Raw genomic sequence first — 21,355 nt, 5'->3', positions numbered from 1 at the left:
TTATAGAATGTCCCTCAATTTGGGTTTGTTTGGTACTTGCTCATGATGAAATTCAGGTTATGTGTTTTGGAAAGAATACCACGGAAGTGGTGTGTCCATCTCAGCACCTCCTTATCAGGAGGCATATGTCAGTATGTCTCATTTTCGTGATGGTAAGTAGTTAAGGTGGTACCTGCCAGGTTTCTCCCCTATAATTATTTTTTCTTTTGTAATTAGACACTTTAAGACTATATTTATATTCCATTTTTCAACCTACTTTCACCCATTCATTTTAAAAGCATCCATTTATGATTCTTGCCTGAAATAATTATTACTGTGGTGTTTGCCAAATGATGATTTTTCTCATTCCATTAGTCCTTGTATATTTATTAATTGGAATTCTGTAAAGAGCTTTCCCTTCTCTCCAATTAATTTATTCCATTATTTATATCACATGAACTCATGGATGTTTGTTTTAGTCTCTGTGTTATAATCCATTACCATCATTTATTTTGTCTCTCAGTTGTCCCAGATTTGACCAATGGGAGCCCCTTTTGTTGGTTCCAGTGTCCTTTTGACATGTCCCCATCATTTTTTGAGCAGTTGTTTACTTTCTGGCACCACATGATATTTATGGACTAAAATTTCAAGTTAACCACCTTTATGTGATATCTTTATTATGATACCTTTATGTGATGGGGGAAAGATCGGTGGGGGTTGGGCAGGTAAGGAAAGAAAAAGTGGTATCATTTGAAATATATAAACACAATACATGACAAAATGAGGAAGGAATTAGGGGTAAATGTTCTTGTCACTTCAAAAGATAACAAGGTCATGGTTGGTTATTATGAGTTTTTTGTCTACCACTCCTTCAATGTTCCATTGACCTTCAGCTGTCTCTGAAGATTGAAGGAGTCTTCCAGCAACTTGCCAGTGGACCAAGTAGGCTGATCACAGACTGGTGCCAGTTTGTGGACTGTTATCAGTCTGCAATGTGACTGACAAGTACAAAAATCGAGATCAGTGTTGAGAAATTTTTATAGCAATTTGACATTACATGGTATCCAAACACATGGTCAATACACTCATCTCATGAAAAAGGCACAGACCAGTTTGGGTGTTGCAAGGCTTTTGTGGTGAGTCACATATAGAACAAGTTGTGTGCTAGTCATGCGCAACAAAACCATATCATAATAGGATATAGTTTAAGGTGAGTTTGCCAGCTGTTACCCAAAAGTATATAAAATTCAGAATTTATATCTAACTTTACATCATAAATTGTTAGAACATGTTGGAAATAAATCATCACTTTTATTTTGGATGAAAATTAAAAATGAATATCCTGAGCTTGCTGAATTACTTTAAAATATCTCCTTCCTTTCCTGTCAACATAACTCTGTGAGACTAGTTTCTCTATTATAAATGTTCTTAAGACAAAAGATAGAAGTATTAATAGTTTAGCTATATATCATCCCCTACATGTAGCACTCTTAACAATTCAACCTCAATGAGCTAGGTTAACAAGCAAGCAAGCTTATTTGTCACGTTTAAAGCTTTAAATATCAATATACACGGTTTTTGTTCAAAGTGTGCATATAGGCATTTAATGTGGGGGACTGCTTTGACTCGTAACTTTTTATTTAGTTACAATTGTGGAATGATAGTTATGAATATAGTAGTGTTTACTAATTGCCTATCTATTCACTTTCAATGAATGCATAGTTTTTATAAATTTTTCTTATGTTTCTTATTATAATTGATTAAAATGCAATTTTATCTGTTAAATATAAAACAATTGGGCTTATAGTTTTTGTCACTAAAAAAATTCATTTTCATTGTATTTTACAAGAATACTGGTCCACCATGGATTTGAAATTAATTAAAAGCTGGTCCTTTAACCACAGCACAGAGGCACTCCCAGAGGGGCTCCCCAGTGGAGCCCCTACCCATCCCTCCACCCCACTCCCATCTTGTGTGTCAACAACGCTGTTTATTCTTTGGGAAGAAGAAAAAGGTGTTATTGAACTAGGAACTCTACCCACAAAATGCCTCGGAGTAGGAAAAAAAAAAACTAACTCAATGCAAAACTACTTTAAGAAGAAAACAGAAAATAAAAATCAGCTAACGAAAATTCTCCCCATAAAAGCCAACCATGAAAAATCAAACTGAATTAAATCCACATAAACACAGTTTTTAATATAAAAAAATCCTAAAATCAGAAATGTAAAATCTAAGAATGGAAGTGGACAAACAGGTAGAAATGTAAGAGAGTTGACTACTCAGGAAATAAACTGAAGTCAGAGTAAAAGACAACCATGAATAAATGAATTACAAGACACCCAAGGGAGAATCAGTTCAAATAAAATTTTAATAAAGGATACTGCATAAAGATGGGAAAAACCGAAAAAGTGAAAAGCAGGTAAAGAACTAAAAAGGGCTGAGAAAAAAGTGGTTGAAATGAAAAATATGCAAGAAAATTCCAACACAGATATAATTTGAGTCTTGAAGAAAAGCAACAATGGAAGAGAGCTAATTTTTAGAAACTAATCCAAGAAAACTTTCCAGAAATAAGAAAAATGTACATATTGAAAGGGCCCACCACGTACTTGGGAAAATTGACCTGAATCTATCAACTCAGACATATCTTAATAAAATTTTAGACTTCAGAGACAAAGAAGATCTTCAGGGCTTCCAGGCGAAGGTCAAGTTACTTATATGAAAAAGTAAATTGCCTGGCATCAGACCTCAAGAATAATACACAAAGTATTCCAAGAGTGGAACAGCATTTTCAAGAGACCCAAGGAAAGAAAATGCAAGCCAAGAATTTTATATCTAGCCTGGCTGCCCTTTAAGAATAATATATGTAGAAAACACATTTCAACTTTGAAACACTCCTAAAAGACACAAAAATAGGCTTGGCAAATGAAAGACATCTTTTTGAATATGAAAATAACATATATAGCAGTCAGTGTGCTCCGAGAGATGGATATATGTGTGTGTGTGTGTGTATGTGTGTGTGTCCATTTATTTTAAGGAATTGGTTCATGGGATTGTGGGGGCAGGCCCCAGGCTGGAAATTCAGGCAATATTTGTTACAGTCTTGAGGTAGAATTCCTTCTGATAAGAACAAATCATATTGGATTAAGGACCCACCCTACCAGTATGACCTCATCTCAACTACATAATTACATCTGCAATGACCCTATTCCCAAATAAGGTCACATTCTTTAGTACCAGGGGTTAGAACTTCAATATACCTTTTTGGTGGATGAAATTCAACCCACAACAACATCATAAGAATGTCCGTTCTCCCCAAGTTAATTATCAAATTTAATGTCATCCCAATGAAAATAAAAATGTTTATTGAGCTGGACAAGTTGATCCTAAAGTTAATATGTGGAAAACGAAGAAAACACTGAAAAGGAAAGGTTACATGGGTGAACTAGCCCTACCAGATATTAAAACAGTCTCTCTGATTAAAACAGTATGGTACTGGTGCATTAAGACAGATGTATACCAATGGAATAGAATAAAGTCCAGAAATAGACTGAATGAAGTCCATTAGAAATTTAGTATATGATAAAGGTGGCTTCTCAAATCACTGGGCAAAGTCAGACTTTTTAATAATGTTGGGGCAACAGGATACCCACGTGGGAAAAGATAAAACTTGATCCCTATCTCCCAGCACACACAAGAATACAAATGGATGAGAGATCTCGATTTGAAAGAAAGAAACCATACAAATACTAGAAGAAAACAGGGTGAATTATTTTATAGTCTGAGTGTGGGGAACAGCTTTTCTAACTTGACTCAAAGTTCAGATGCAATAAAATAAAATGTTGATAAATTTGACTTAAAACTTTTAATATTTTTGTGGAAGAATATTTTAGATATCATATAATGTATCCATTTCAATGATGTTTTAGTCAATTTACCAAGTTGTGCAAGGTCACCATAAACCAGTTTAGAACATTGTCTTCAGCCCAGTAAGATCCCTCATGCATATTTACTGTTAATCTCGTTTACCACCAGCCCCCAGGCCCGGGCAACCACTAATCTACTGTCTCTACAGATTTGCCTTTTCTGGACATTTGATATAAATGACACCATACAGTATGTTGTCTCTTGTGTCTGACTTCTTTCACTGGGCATAATGTTTTTGAGGTTCCTTTACGTCATAGCATGTTTCCACAGTTCGTTCCTTTTTACTGTTGAATACTATTCCTTGTATGGATATATTCCTCGTATGGACCACATATTGTCTGTCCATTCACAATTTGGTACTATTATGAGTAATGATGCTAAAAACGCCATAAAAATGTCAAAAGACAAATGACAACTAGGAGGAAATATTTGCAACATATATCACAGATAAAGTACTAATATCTCTAATATATAAAGAGCTTTCGAAATTTGAAAGAAGTCCAAAATTTGTGTTTAGAAATAAGCCAAAGATATGAATACAGTTCATCTAAAAAGATATTAAAATGGTCCTTAAATACATGAAAAGATGTTCAAATTCATTCACAAAAATGCAAATTAAAACTATACTGAGAACACTGACTAGCGTGGCTATAATAAAAGACAGATAATAACAAGTGTTAGTGAGGAGGTGGAGAAATTAGAAGCCTCATTTCTGGTGGGAATGTAAAATGTTGCAGCCACTTTGGAAGACGGTGTCTGGCAGTTCCTCCAAAAAATTAAACACAGTTATGTGGCCCAGACATTCTGCTCCTAGGTATTTACCCAAGAGAAATGAAAACATACAGCCATACAAAAACTTGTACATGACTGTTCATGACAGCATTATTCATAATAGCCAAAAATAGAAACAACCCAAATGTCCATCAACTGATGAGTGAATAAACAAAATGTGCATTCACGTGGTGGAATAGTATTCCATCATAAAAAGGACTGAGGCGCTGATACATGCTATGCCATGGATGAAGCCTGAAAACATGCTAAGTGAAATACTTTTTAATAAATGTTAGACACAAAACGTCATGTTGTATGATTTCATTTATATGAAATGTCCATAAGAGGCAACTCTTTTAGAGTCAGAAAGTACTTTTGAGGTTGCCACGTGCTTCGGAGAGGGGAGAATGAGGAATGACTACTAATGGGTACAGGGTTTCTTTTGGGGGTGATGAAAATCTTCTAGAATTGATTGTAGTGATGGTTGCACAGCTCTGTGAATATACTAAGAACCACTGAATTGTATACTTTAATTGGGTGAATTGTATGATATGTGAATTATACCTTGATACAGCTGTTATTAAAAAACTAGTGAGATACCATTTCTCATCTATCAGATAAGCAGACTAGCAATAAAAAAAATATAGAAGATCTCTACGAAGTGAAATGGGGTGGTTTCTAGGATATATTGTAAAGTGAAAAAGTATAAATAGTCTGTTTTCATTTGCGTAACAAAGGGGAAATTAGTAAATATGCACATGCCTCCTTATTTTTGCAAAAGCAAACACAGGAAGGATGAACCAGAAAAGAATGAAGTTAATTGCTTATAAGGTGTGTGTGTGTTAGGAGAGGAGGGGTGGAAAGCATGGAATAAATCGAGGAGGAAACAGCCCTCGCAGGCTATATTTGTTTGTGTAGTTTAATCCTGAAAGGTCAGAGGAGACAGCTTCAAGGGGTTCCCGCTGTCCAAATATGGGCCAATTGGAGCATCAAAATTTTGAGGACAATAAAGGATTATCCCACTGAATAAACCAGAAATCCATGAGACCGCATTAATAATAAGTAGGTAAGTATATCAATGGGAAGAAGGGAGGTTCTTTCTTACAGCAATGCTGACTGACATATATGGAAGGACTAGTAGAACTGGAAAATTGTTGCTTTGCATCCATCACAGTAAATATTGATTTGGAATTAATCAGATGCTAAATCTACAGGAGAGAAAGTCTGATAAGAAGCAAGATATTTATATAGTCTTAAAGTATCTATACGGATCGTCTATTGGCTGCCAGGGGCAGGGCTCTAACTCTACACTGGAGAAACCGGACAATGCCTTGACTAGGTGATCAAAAGCTACATACAGATAGACGTGTACTTCTGAATGTGTCCCTCTGAGAAGGGCACAGATCACTTTGAGAGTATTTTGGCTGAGAAAATATAACCTGAACCTAATTGTGAGGAAGTATCAGACAAACTCCAACTGAAGAACATTCTATAAAATAACTGGCCAGTTCTCTTCAAAATAATCAATATCATGAAAAACAAAGGAACTGTTCTGAGCTGAGAAACTGTTCCAGGTGAAAGGGGATGGAGAAATACCCTGCACGATACTGGACTGGAACCTTACTCAGGAAAAGGAAATGCTGTAATGGACATTGGGATAACTGACAAAATTGAAATATGGATTATAACTACATAAAGTATTGTATACAATGTTCTATCACTGATAAGTACTGTGGTTACATCAGAATATCTCTGTTCTTAGGAAATACATACTGAAGTAGTAAGGTGTGAAGAAGAAGGTATGCAACCTACTCTCAAATGGTTCCGATAAAATAAATAGTAATATGTGTTTGGAGATACATGTATACTGGACGTGCCAAAAACATGTATACACATTTTGAGAGATGTTATCTGTATATTACTTTTCGAAGCTGAATTGAACTACAGTAGCAATGTGTATCTAGTATGTTTGCTCACAAGATGGCGTTAATCAAATGAATGCTAGCGTCATTCGTTGTATTACATTTCAATAGTTTTTTCCTTTCTTAAAATGTGTATGCATTTTTTGGCACCCTCTGTATATCCGTATCCCTCAGAGTTATTGCGAGTTCAGTTGTAGACCACTGTAATAAAGTGAGTATTGTAACAAAGTGAGTCACATGAGTTTTTTGGTTTCCCAGTACATATAAAAGTTACGTGTATTAAGTGTAAAAGTTACAGTGTATTAAGTATGTGATAAGATAGCATTGTCTTAAAAAAACAATGTAAATACCTTAATTTAAAAATATTTTATTGCTAAAAAATGCTAACCATCATCTGAGCCTTCAGCGAGTCGTAATCTTTTTTTTTTTTTTTTAAAGATTTTATTGGGGAAGGGAAACAGAACATTATTGGGGAACAGTGTGTATTTCCAGGACTTTTTTCCAAGTCAAGTTGTTGTCTTTCAATCTTAGTTGTGGAGGGTGCCATTCAGCTTCAAGTTGTCCTTTCAGTCTTAGTTGTGGAGGGCGCAGCTCAGCTCCAGGTCCAGTTGCCGTTGCTAGTTGCAGGGGGCGCAGCCCACCATCCCTTGCAGGAGTCGAACGTGCAACCTTGTGGTTGAGAGCCCACTGGCCCATGTGGGAATCCAACCGGCAGCCTTCGGAGTTAGGAGCATGGAGCTCCAACCACCTGAGCCACCGGGCCGGCCCCGAGTCGTATCCTTTTTGCTGGTGCAGGGTCTTACCTTCAATTTGTAAAAAAACGCACTATAAAGTGCAATAAAGTGAAGCGCCATAAAATGAGGTGTGTCTGTATATTACACAGTAAATAGATACACACGTACATATTACATATATGGGCACACACATATACATACTTATGTACATAACATACACATATACATCTATAAAGAGAACGATAAACATGGCAAAGTATAAAATTGGTAGCAGTGGTTTGTACTGGCAGCCGGGCTGAGCTGGAACCATGCTTCCCAGAATTTCCTCCCCCTCATGGCTCCAGGTAAGAGTTGGCTCAGAGGTTATTCTAAGAGATTTGGCACTCGACTCTCAGAAGGCACTCAGCATTAAATGCAGTGGAAGACGGAGGCAGAGATGTTGGCAGATTCTCTGCTCCGTGGCCAGCTCTTCTTCCCGACTGCTGGTCTTACTGACCAGCAGTGCCCCCTCCCCAGGCCCATCACCAGACTCTTGACTGCAGGGATCTCAAAGGCAACCCCCCCAACACACCCCAACCTCCACCACCAACCTCTCCGCCAGTCTCCCTTGGGCCCCAGGCCCCACTCTGGCTGCTAAATGGGCCTGGCTCCTCACATTGACTTGTTGGTGACTCTTTTTACCCTCCAGCTTCTCTTTCAGACACCATCAACTTCCCAGCACCCTCCACAGCTCTGTTCCCTCTATTCCCTGTAACAAATCTTTCTCACTCACACTGGCCCTGCTTCTCTCACAGAATCCTGACATTTGTGAATCTGAGGAAAGAGTATATGAGAGTTCTCTGTATTCTTACAACTTTTCTGTAACTGTAAAACATTTTCAAAATAAAGTTGTAAAAAGACAAAGTTCTAGATTTTTATATATTTTTCTACATTTATATGTATTTTTATGTATTTTATAAATTTATGTTATAGATTTTAAATATTGGATGATGCTCTCACTAAAAGGTTTTTTTTTTAAGTTTTTTTTTTTCCTGGTACAAAAACTAAGGAGGAGGAGTAGGCACTGACCTATTTCCTATAACAGGACCCCCTCCACATGAGGCACTGGCAAAAGAGTGGGTGGAGGAAGGCTTTGCAGGCTTCTGCTTGTTTCACCATTGACCTGATCTGAGGACAAACGAATAAGGCAGAGATGAAACAAAAGATTGGGAGAAAGCGGTTCACTGGAGTCTAGGTCCAGCCAATCCCTCCTGCCACTTGATTGCACTGAGGGACCCAGACCAGACTATGACGTAAGGGGCATTTTTTAAAAAAATTTATTGGGGTGACAATTGTTAGTAAAATTACATAGATTTCAGGTGTACAATTCTGTATTACATCATTTATAAATCCCATTGTGTTCACCACCCAGAGTCATTTCTCCTTCCATCACCATATATTTGATTCCCTTTACCCTCATCTCCCACCCCCCACCCTCCTTACCCTCTGGTAACCACTAAACTATTGTCTGTGTCTATGAGTTTTTGTTTCTCATTTGTTTGTCTTGTTCTTTTGTTGTTTTTGGTTTATATACCACATATCAGTGAAATCATAGGGGTCTCTGCTTTTTCTGTCTGACTTATTTCGCTTAGCATTATACTCTCAAGATCCATCCACGTTGTCACAAATGTTCCTATATCATCTTTTCTTACCGCCGAATAGTATTCCAGTGTGTATATATACCACAACTTCTTTATCCATTCATCTATCGAAGGACATTTTGGTTGTTTAAATGTCTTGGCCACCGTAAACAAAGCTGCAACGAACATTGGAGCACACGTGTCTTTATGTATAAATGATTTCAAATTCTTTGGGTGTATACCCAGGAGAGGGATTGCTGGGTCATATGGTAATTCTATTCGTAATTTTTTGAGGAACCTCCACACTGCCTTCCATAACGGCTGGACCAATCTGCATTCGTAAGGGGCATTTTATAGCTACAGAAACTGAGTTACAACACCCTAAACTGATGTTCTGGTAGCTCCTGGAAGATGCTGGATGACCACCCAGCCTTCCGCCACTGTATTCACATGAGGAAAAAAACAACGTTAAGAAGGCAGAAGATTAGAATCAGAGCCACAGATGACTCTAAAATTACTCTCAGCAGTAACTGAAAATAGCAGAGCCAATATATCTGCCTATTGTTTTATTCATCCAGCTTTTGAGGCACTATGCTATTTATTCCCATTGGAAGAATTTAAGAGCAAATATTCCAAGGAAATCGGCATAGGATATGGCAAAAAAACCAACAACACAAAAAACCATAAAATACCCAAATTAAATAATTAAATGTTCAGTTTTCACAGCCCTAATTTAGAAAGTCTTACGCTGTGTAAACATTGGCCAGCATTTGAGGGCAATTTTAATGAAATATATTTCTGACTTTTGTTTTAAACCACAGGACAAAAAATAATTTAAAAAATAAAATGTTGGGCCTGCCCGGTGGCTCAGGCGGTTAGAGTTCCATGCTCCTAACTCCGAAGGCTGCGTTTCAATTCCCACATGGGCCAGTGGGCTCTCAACCACAAGGTTGCCAGTTCAATTCCTCGAGTCCCGCAAGGGATGGTGGGCTCCGTCCCTGGAACTAAGATTGAACACGGCACCTTGAGCTGAGCTGCCATTGAGCTCCCAGATGGCTCAGTTGGTTGGAGCACGTCCTCTCAACCAGGGATGGTGGGCTGTGCCCCCTGCAACCAGAAAACGGCAACTGGACCTGGAGCTGAGCTGTGCCCTCCACAACTAAGATTGAAAGGACAACAACTTGACTTGGAAAATAAAAGTCCTGGAAGTACACACTGTTCCCCAATAAAGTCCTGTTCCCCTTCCCCAATAAAAACCTTTAAAAATAAATAAATAAATAAATAATAAAATGTTGCCGTCATTAGAGTAAAACTTGATTCAGGCAAGAATCATCAATAGATGCTAAATCGAGTAGGTTAAATATTGGATGAGGAAATGGGTATTTACATAATCTCCAAGTACCTCCCAACAAATTACTTATTAAATCCAAAGGGGGAAACACTGACTTTAGAGTGGAGAAAGCTAGTGAGCACTCCCTTAATACTGCTAGTGACCAGACACATGGCATCATGTGCATCCAAACATGATGCATTGGGGAAGAATATCACCCTTGTGGGGTTCCTGCCCAAAATGAACATCCTGAAGGTAGCCATGAGGAAACATCAAATGAACCCAAATTGAAGGACATTTTATCAAATAACTGGCCTGTACTCTTCTAAAATATCAAGGTCATGAATGCCACAAAAAGGCGGAGGAGCTGTTGTAGATTACAGGAGACTAAAGAGACATCACCATTAAATGTAATGTGCAATCCTGGTCCGGATCCTAAACTAGAAAAACAAAACATTATTGGGACAATTGGCAAAATTTGAATAAGGATTGTAGATGATAGTATTATATATCGATGTCAAATGTCTCGATTTTGAAGGGTGTGTTGTGGTAATGTAAAAGAAAGTCCATGAATGTCCATATGCTTAGGAAATATACACTGAAGTTCTTAAGAAATATCCTTAGGGTAGAGAAAATAAAGCGAATGTGGCAAAATGTTAACAGCTGGCAAATCTGGGTGAAGGATATATAGGCGTTCTTTTGACACTTCTTGCTTTGTTATTCTTACTTTAAACTATTTTCACTTTTCTGTGACTTTGAAATTATTTCAAGATAAAAAGTTAAAAATAACAATTAAAATAAAATGATGTGCTTTCTATGGTCCATTGCATTGGAACTCACTGAAGAGTTGCATTGGTTCAGGGTCGTTATGTCAAGCAGGATTTCACTGGACCTGTGACCTGGAATCCTGGTTAGAAGAAAGTATGTATGGCACATTTTCAATAGACTGGGATCTATCTTTGTACTTGCTTGTCTTCTCCCATCCTTTTCCTTTGAAAGATGATGGTGAACTTGCCGACCATGTTCATCTTAGTGTCTCTGGGTTGAGTCACACAGTAGGCCCAGACAGCTTTATGTTGGGGAAGCAGCACAGAGAGCAGAAATGTCACTTCCAATAATTAATGGTAAAGAAATATTAGTTAAAATAATGATAAACCTTCAGCTATTTAGTCTCGTCTATTAAAACATAGTGAAATACGAGATCTGACAATTAAGTTTGCAAACTCATCCTAGAAAAAGTGCTACATACCTTATTGCTGAATATCACTAGGGTCATCTTCGAAGCTATGCACCGTTGTCAGCACCTAGTCCACCCTTCAAAGCAATTTTGGAACTCTTTTTCTGGAATGGCCATCAGAGCTGTCGTCGTATTACCTTTGATGTCCTAAATGTCATGAAAATGTCTTCCTTTCAAAATTTCCTTTATCTTCGGGTAAAGAAAGAAGTCATTGGGGGGCCAGATCAGGGAAGGTAAGGAGGGTGCTCCAATACAGTTATTTGTTTACTGTCTAAAAACTCCCTCACAAAAAAAAATAAAAATAAAAACTCCCTCACAGACAGTGCCGAGTGAGCTGGTGCATTGTCGTGATGCAAGAGCCATGAATTATTGTCAAAAAGTTCTGGTCGTTTTCATCTAACTTTTTCACACAGCCTTTTCAGCACTTCCAAATAGTAAACTTGGTTAACTGCTTGTCCAGTTGGTACAAATTCATAATGAAAAACGCCTCTGGTATCAAAAAAGGTTAGCAACATTGTTGCAACAAATTCGTGAACTCAATTGTCAGACCTCGTATACAGCAGGATTAATTTATCTGTGGAGAAGGGTAGTTGTAGTATAGCATTACTGACGTTCTCTAATCCCAAAACTGTTTTGTCACTATCTCTGCTTCGGCCTGGTAGAATTCTCTACAGCTTTGCTCATTTCTCACCCTGTATCTTTCTCAAGTTTCCCTTCAAGTGCCGGTTAAGTTCCATTACAATGTTGTCTCCCCCTCTGTTTGGGCCATTCATTGCTACTGTAACAAGCAAGGAATATCTACCAGACACAAACCTTATAGAAAGGCTGTAGTTAGCTGGCATCTACCAGTCTGGAATCTACCAGGAAAGTCATTTACACATTGTGCATACCTCCATTTCTTTAGCTGTTAAAATGTCTCTCTGAATAGGCAGACCTTGTCTTGTTCAAATTGGGCCACATCCAGTCAACACATTATTAGAAAGGCTTGTGGGGAGAAGGAGTATTTCATTTGGTGATACTTTCCCTGACCTAAGAGAAATTACAATGTAATTGGAAGGACAGAAACACATCAGATGTAAAAGTGACTTGTGCAGAGGACTGATGTGAGAATAGGAAACCTTAATCCTGGGCTACCATGAATTCACTGTGTAACCATGGCGAATAACATAATCTCTCAAGGTTTCATGACTTATTTGTAAAATGAGGGGGTTGGATTGGATTATAATAATGGTATTAGCTGAAATTCACTGAGCACTTATTATATACCAGGCCCTATACTCACCACTGAATTAAGATTAACACATTGAAGCCTCACAATACTCCTGGGAAGTACATACCACTGTCAATCATCCCTATTTGACAGATAATCTGTGAGATCCTTTCAACTCCAATGTTCTATAGTTATGTGATTTCAAGTTAAGTAATGTGGTAAACTGTACTTTTCCAAAGGTGGCCACAATATTTCCCATCCCACATGCTCTTCTTAAAGTGTGACTTTGACACTCCTGCCTTTGAGAGATGGGTCTATGTCCCCTCATTGAATTTGGGTAAACTTGTGACTGGAGAAAGCCATGTCATGTGACTTCTGAGGCCAGATCGTAAAAGCCAACATAGCTTATATTAGTGTTTTCTGTTGCTGCACAGCAGATTACCACAAACTCAGTGGCTTAAAACAGTCGTCATTTATTAGATCACAGTCTGTAACTCAGAATTCCGGGTACAGCATGGTTGGATTCTGCGCTCAGGGTCTCTTGAGGCCAAAATGGCTAGACTGAGTTCTTGGAGGGTTATTGGGGATCATGTTAGAATTCTGCCTACCACATAGCTTCTGTTTCTGTTGTTTTGCTTATTCTCGGAGCTGAGCCACCATGCTATGAGGAAACACAAGCAGCTTGTGGAGAGGAAGTTAAGACCTGCTGGCCAACCGTCCCAGCTGAGCTCCCAGCCAACAACCAGTATCAACTTGCCAGCCATGTTAGTGAGCCATTTTGAAAGTGGATCTTCCAGCCTCAGCTGAGTTGCCCTAGCTGGCAATCCATGGAGCAGATGAGCTGTCCCCTACGAGTCCCACCCAAATTGCAAATCTGTGAGTAAAACAAAGGATTGCTGTTCTAAGCCACAAAGTTTTGGGGTGATTTGTTAGGCAGCAGTAGGTAACTGAAACTAAGTAACAACCCAAGTGAGATGATCTACAAGTACTTAAAGCTTCTGTGGACAAGCAGTGGTAACTTACAATTCTTTTAGGACATTGTGGCATCTGGCAGCATAGCCTCAAATGTCATTCAATTCATTAATTTATTAATTCAAACTTATACTGAATTGATTTACACTAGTATACCACTCATCCATATGGAAGCTCAGCATTTTAAAAGTGTTATTTAAAAATTATGCTGCTTTGGGGTGGCTGGTTAGCTCAGTTGGTTAGAGCGTGGTGCTAATAAAACCAAGGTTGCTGGTTTGATCCCTGCATGGGCCACAGTGAGCTGTGCCCTCCTTAAAAACAAAAATAAAAAAGGAATTTTCGTCAATCGATATTAACTATTTAGACTGTTGGAGAATAGAATATCCATACACTCTCAAACAGGTTCCCCCTGCATTGTTTCTTGATTACAGAGGGGGAAAGGTGCCTTTGCAGTGAAGAAACCTGGCAGACAAATCCTTAATCAAATGATCAAACTTAATATCACCAATGTTGGAACAAAGGGACATCATGTATCTGTCATTATGATGCATTAGGGACACAACATCACCTGTGTAATATTCTTGCCAAAAAATATTTAACCTAAATCCAATTATGAGAAGATGGACACCCAAATTAAGGACATTCTGAAAAAGCAATGATATGTACTCATCAAAAATGTCAATGTCACTAAAGCCAAAGAACACTAGGGAACTCTTGTAGATTAAGGGAGATTTAACTAAATGTGAATCTTGGTTGGATCCTGAATTTCTCTAACGAGAGAAAAAAAAGAAGCCATAAAACCGAACTGCACATTAGATAACAGTACTGTATTAAATGTTAAGTATCTGAGTGGAATGTTATATTGTGGTTAAGAGAATGTCCTTGTTAAGAGCCAGATGCTGGAATATTTAGTGGTGAGACGCGACTATGTCTACAAGTAACGCTCTGGCAAATTATGTAAGGATTAAAATTCTTTACCTGGTTTAAGAATTTTGTATCAACATCTAGTCAACACTGTCCACAGACCGGACAGAACAAGCAGTTTCCCTCCGTGTAGCTGAGGAGAAGCAGGCAGCCGGACACTCACCGTCCTGGGTGGCATGTGGAGAACTGTAAGGTGGCTGCAGCACGATGGGGGCGAAGGACGAGGCTGTGAATCCACCTTTGCTAGAGGGGGGCACACACACAGACATGCGCACACACGTATGCACACTGCATACTAAAGGTACTCACATGAAGGAAGGCAGCAGGACGACGCTGCCCTGGGGCCCCCAACGGCACGCACTAGAGCGGTACAAGCTGACCGATGCACTTTACGGCAGTCACGTGACGGCACGAAGGCGAGGCCACGTTCCGGCCCCCAAAGGCACACAAACGACAGCGGCACTTGCTGTTTGGCGCACTTTACGGCAGTGATGCGAAGGCGCGAGGCCGTGGGCAAACGCTGCGTCCCGATAGGCTGCGGCTTCGGGTCTCCACGCCCCGTCATTGTGAGCTGGCTGTTCACTGTGAGCTGACTGAACCGTTGGCACTCCCGCGGCTCAGTGATCAGGGCAGCCATGTCAGCACTATGGCAGAAGGCAAGGGCCTACATGAAGACCAAGGAGTTCCGGGATTATATAACCAGCACACACTTTTGGGGTCCTGTGGCCAACTGGGGCCTACCGCTAGCTGCCGTTAACGACATGAAGGCGTCGCCGGAGGTCATCAGCGGCCGCATGACTACAGCGCTCATCTTATACTCGATGGCCTTCATGCGCTTCGCTTATCGCGTACAGCCTCGAAACTTGCTTCTGATGGCGTGCCATGGCACCAACGTGGTGGTGCAGAGTGTGCAGGCGAGCCGCTACCTAACCTACCACTATGGCGGCGGCGCTGCAGAGGCTACTGCTGCTGCCACCGATGCTGCCACGGTCACTACCGATGCTGCCACCGTCACTACCGGTGCCACTACTGGTGCCACCACCGTCGTCACCGATGCCGCCACCACCACCACCGACACCTGCACTACAGTCTGCGAGTTTGAGGTTGTCTGCTCCGACTAGGTAGCCACCAGCCCCAATCCTCCGTCCTCGAAACGAATTTCTTCATGAGTGGGAGGACCATATCGAATTTTCGCAGCTTGCAAGCACTGAACTATTAGTCTTCCTAAAGAAGACACCAATGACAACTTTGGTTTTGACTCTAAAACAGTGCAAATCTAATGTAAACCTGCAGTTTGGTTAATAAATAGAAAGTAGCACTGAACTGAAACCAAGTGCTGGCCTCTTTCTTGACCTGGAAATAAATATTCTGTAGAAGCTGAGGGTACATTGGTTGGTCTTCCTGTTCACAGGACCTGCAACTCAAGGGTTAGTTTTACATAGAGGAGGAAGGCTGTTTGAACAAAGACACTTCAAATTATCTAGCTCATTGTTTGTTTGTTTTTTCTTAAAAGCTCTCTTGGGAACATGTTTTGGGTGTCTAGGCCAAATAAAGATGCTTAGCACACATGCCTTTTAAAACTTGGTAGAGCCACAAATCTCTTTACACCAGAAAAAGTACATGGGCTATTTCTACTGATGGAAATACTTGTGAGTTTAAATGAACTCAGTAAAATCTAGTTTAGACTTTTAAGGAGTACTTAGTTAGATAACCTAGAATCTCTTGGTGACCAAGAACAATGATAGAATCTTCCATGGAAACAGGATAAACAACTCTGAGGTCAGCTGCTGTCAACCCTGAACACTAGGTACATAGAAAATAAAAATGACAAAATCATAATCCTTTCTTTTCCTCATGCCTAAAAATGAGGGGAATGCCACTTTGTCAAATTGGTTAACCTATCGACCTGTGTTCAATAGTAGCAAAGTTTGAGTGATGGTTAGTAGTCAATAGTATTAGCCCAGAGTATCCGCTAGGAATTTCATAGGTGCTGTGGAGTTTTCTTAAACCAGGGAGCAGGGTAGGAGGGAAAAGAGAAGCGTGGGGCTGTGGATGTGAGGCCATTCTGCAGCAGAGGATACCCTGTAGGCTTTGATCGAAAATCTCCGCCTGCCTCTGGAGGATACGGGAAGTTCCAAAGTAGTCTACTGGGGAATTCCAATGTATACGTTTAACACTGCTTAAACCCTGCTTTTGTTAAAGATTTCAAATGTGAACAAATTGTAAAACAACCATCTGAAAAGTTCTGAAATTATCAGGCCTTGGATAAGACAGGCACGTTAGTGGAACTCTGGAAGATTCCCCTTTATCTTCTGTGGCATGGAAGCAGAAGTCCTCTTTGTAGGCAGTTTCTGCATTTTACATTTTACATACAGGGTAAAAAACAAACTGGAAAACTATAGTGTATTAGTTATCTATTGCTGTGTGACAAATCACCCCAAAACTTAGCTTAAAACAACTGATATTTATTATCACAATTTCTGAGGGTTAGGAATTGGAGTGGCTTTGTTGGGTGCTGCTGGCTCAGGGTCTCTCAGCTGTTCACTGGTGCTGCAGTCTCTGAAGACTTGCCTGGGGCTAGAGAATCCAGTTCCAAACTGTTTGCAGGAAGCTTAAGTTCCTTGTCATGTGGTCCATTAGAGGCTGTTCACAACACGCTCCCCTCTCACCCTCAGCAGGTGTTCCAAGAGAGCAAAAGCCCAAGATGGAAGCCATAGTCTTTTATAGCTTAATATGGAAAGAGACACACCATCACTTCAGCTGTGTTCTATTGATCACATGAACCAACCCTGTAGGAGATCAGTACACTGTAGGAGATCAATAAAAGGGTAGAATACCAGGAAGCAGGGATCACTGGGGGCCATTTTGTAGGCTGGCTAACCATGCACGGTTCTGAAATAAAAATTCTCATGCCTTTCTGAAACTCAGTAGAAAGTAATAAAGCATGTAAGTTCACTGCCACCTTCCCAAAAAGATGTCACAAAATGCTCAATTTGCAGTTTTGTGGTCATTACTAATATGCATATATTATATATAGAACATGGTTTTGAAAAGCAGGAAAGAAGTCTGTTAGTGGCAGCTCCTAATATTTTAGATAATTCAGACTACAGTGCAGTAACAAAAAGCTGTTCTTAAAGTTCTGAAATGAATCATAACCTTATATCAAGATTTTTATTAAAACTTTGAAGAATTTTCCCCTTCACCATCAGTAGAAATTAATATATTTTTAGATTTGTCTTATAAAATGTATTTTGTAATTTGAGTATTATATTTCAAAAAAAGACCACTGTCTGTTGAAGACATTTCAGAACAGGTAGGTTTCTAATTAACCTGTTAAGGGGAAAGGAGGTACTCTGCTGATAATTTCCTGTCACTCAACATTTATAATTCATCCAAAAGATTACAACACCTCTACTCTAATGCAATGCTCTACTTACAGGATCTAATTCATAGTATGCCCACCCAACTACTAAGAGAGTGAAACTTTTGTTGCCTAGGATATTCGTGCTTAAAGCCACATAAGTGATTAATACTTCAATAAAAACAAATCTTTCAAATTATTAACAATCATTTCATAATCTCCTCACACTCTCAAACAATCCTTTCTGGCCTTTGTAATTTAACTTAAACTGTCTACAGGTCTCTACCACTACTTTAGGAAGACAGTAACATGTTCTGAATTGGCAGAGTTATTTTTCCAAAAGTTTTCATTGCTAACACACTTTTTTTATTTCCCAGAATTTGTGTTTTATACTAAGTTTAATAAGTAATGACTTCCTCCTTAGGTCCTCTGGGCTCCCTGGCAAAGCACAGGCTAAAATCCAAAGAACTGCCTTATCTTTACAACCACAGTGCTAAAACCATTTTTCTTCTCTAATTCTTTCAAAACTATGAACCACGTATTGTGTGTCCCACGGAGAGAGGCCGAGAGCAAATCAAGTCGCTGGATGAAAACAAGGCACTCCAAGATAAAACAAAGCCTCCTGCAGAAAGGAAACAACTCCCCGGGCTGCTTCTGACTTGGACAACTCACAAATGCCCCAGGAGGGAGACTGACCTCCAGAAAAATGGAGGCTACAACATAGTCCAGGAAATGTGACACAAACTCTTGCATCTTGAATTTATATTGTTCATGTCTCTTTTGAAATTAAAAATTTTAAATAAAAAATTTCAAAATACACAAGTGCACGTTTGTTGTAAAAATTTCACATGGGAGTATACAAAATATAATAGAACAGCCAAATTTATTCTAACGACTCCCCTCAACCCCGATTCCTTTCACAGGTAACACAGCAAAATTTCTTGGGAAAAACACACAACTTTCCAGACTTGTTGTCATGCAGGGTGTCCGGCGGGGTCTCAGCTCCCGCTCCCCACATAAGAACGCAAGACGTGGTGAGGCCAAAAAGGAACACCCACGGAGCCATAAGTAGGGGAGTCATATCACTATATTCTCGCTGGCGGCTGGGCTGGAGACACAGGAAGCAGGATCTACATAATCTGCCTAACAGCAGTCCGCGCTTGCCAGCCACCATCTTCTCGCTAGTCCCCATTTTTTCTCTTTTGCTAGCATAGCCACGGCAGTTATATTAGTGGCCAATGGCTCACTGGTTACAGCTGACAGCCAAGTAGCCACAGCTGCTGGCCATCCAATCACAGTTGATGGCCATTTACTACGCGAGCCAGCACCTTTCTGTGTGAGGCCGAGAGCCTGGAAACTGCTTTTTGGGGTTCTGTCCCCACACCTGTTATTTGAAAATACAAATAATTTTACAGCATGCTATGCATTGTTAAAAATTCTGCTTTTCTATGTAATATGTCTTAGAGATTATTCCACATTACTGCAATGCAGCATTTCCTCATTCTCTTTACCAGTTGCATAATACTCTGTGATTTATTTAACCAGTACTCTCTTGATGGCTGGCTGCCGATGCTGCCGAGAATACCCTTTGTGCACACCCTGTGCCCATATGCACAGATCTGGAGAAGAGAGGCCCACAGGTTGATGTCCCTGTACATGCCACATTTGCTTTTAAGCCCTCTCTGGAAATGTCTTCCTTTCTTTGTTTCAATTTCAATGTAATTAAATGCTGCCAGCATAATGTTTTCTGAACAATATCTTTAATTTATCAGAGCACACATTAAATCCAGGAAGATGAAAGCTCATAGACCATCATCCATACCTTGAAAATCCTCACAGTGCCTGACACGTGGTTGACACTTGATAAACGTTTGTTGGATAAAGGAAAAGCTAACTAGATACTAGAGCTATGAAATGAAAGGGTTCATAACCCTAAGTTCCTAAAGTTGGAAATCAGGTCTTAAATTGGTTAGTGAATCAAATTTAATTTGATACCAAGTGTTGTATATCTGAAAGCTAGGAAGTACTAAGTTTCTTTGGGGGGAGTTGAAAGATAAATGAAAATTCTTTACTATTGAAGTTGTCCGAAGGAATTGACTATATAATGAAGAAAGAAAATTTATGATTAAAAATCACACAGTAATGGGAACAATTAAAGCAGGAAGTTACAGGCACATCTGCATTCATCCAAGTACAAAATGACATTAAACGCCTTTTAATGTAAAAAATATACGGAAGATAACACCACTGTTGGCCCATTCAGTGCAGATCACATCCTTGATGGGCAGCTGAGGGAGCAAAGCGAATAGAATGAAAAACCTTTCAGTTTTCTTTTAGGGATTTTAAGTTTACCTTTCCTTAAGGGATTTTAAGTTTCCCTTTCCTTAAGTTTCCTTTCCCCTAGTTTCTTAGCTCCCTAATTCCTGATCTTAATCACTGTGGGGACAGAGCCCCAGAAAGCAGTTTCCAGGCTCTCGGCCTCACATACAAAGGTGCTGGCTCAGGTAGTAAATGGCCATCAACTGTGATCAGATGGCCATCAGCTGTGGCTAGTTAGCCGTCAGCTGTAACCGTTGAGCCATTGGCCACTAATATAACTGCTGTGGCTACACTAGCAGAAAATGGGGGCTAGCAACAGCAAGAGCGGACTGCGAGAGGTGGATGCCGCCAGCGAGAATATAGTGGTATGACTCCCCTACTTATGGCTCCATGGGTGTTCCTTTTTGGCCTCACCATGTCCTGCGTTCTTATGTGGGGAGTGGGAGTAGAGACCCCGCAGGCCGCCCCGCACGACAATCACCTTTCAAATCAGCTTTTTTTTGGGGGGGCAGAGGAACAGGACTTTATTGGGGAACAGTGTGTACTTCCAGGCCTTTTTTCCAAGTCATTGTTGCCCTTTCAATCTTAGTTGTGGAGGGTGCAGTTCAGCTTCAAGTTGTTGTCCTTTCAGTCTTAGTTGTGGAGGGCGCATCAGCTCCGGGTCCAGTTGTGGTTTCTAGTTGCAGGGGATGGAGCCCACCATCCCTTGCGGGAGTCGAACCGGCAACCTTGTGGTTGAGAGCCCACGCTCCAACCAACTGAGCCATCCGGGAGGCAGCTCAGCTCAAGATGCGGTGTTCAATCTTAGTTGCAGGGGGCATAGCCAACCATCTGTTGCTGGACTCGAAGGATTGAACTAGCAACCTTGTGGTTGAGAGCCCAGTGGCCCATGTGGGAATCGAACCGGCAGCCTTCGGAGTTAGGAGCATGGAGCTCCAACCGCCTGAGCCACCGGGCCGGCGCCCAACATTTCATTCTTAAATCGCCTCATGAAGGACCAGGCTTAGGTAACAGTATAACTAACATTTACATATATATGAATATTCCTAAGCT

The 21,355-nt window shown here is 40.0% G+C and overlaps 1 protein-coding gene across 1 annotated transcript; it reads left to right on the top strand.

Annotated features, from left to right (window-relative positions):
* Nucleotides 1–12,690: 12,690 nt before the first annotated feature.
* MPC1L (mitochondrial pyruvate carrier 1 like) lies at nucleotides 12,691–15,942 on the top strand. The gene has a single exon (XM_081042819.1). It carries the CDS (start codon nucleotides 15,258–15,260, stop codon nucleotides 15,741–15,743), a length of 486 nt encoding a protein of 161 aa, XP_080898945.1. The 5' UTR covers nucleotides 12,691–15,257; the 3' UTR covers nucleotides 15,744–15,942.
* The last annotated feature ends 5,413 nt before the right edge of the window (nucleotides 15,943–21,355 follow it).

This window comes from Rhinolophus hipposideros (genome assembly GCF_964194185.1).
Source record: "Rhinolophus hipposideros genome assembly, chromosome: X".
In the NCBI taxonomy this organism is placed as follows: Eukaryota; Metazoa; Chordata; class Mammalia; order Chiroptera; family Rhinolophidae; genus Rhinolophus; species Rhinolophus hipposideros.
The sequence above is the reverse complement of the archived record's forward strand: the minus strand, read 5'-3'. Positions and strand labels throughout refer to the sequence as shown.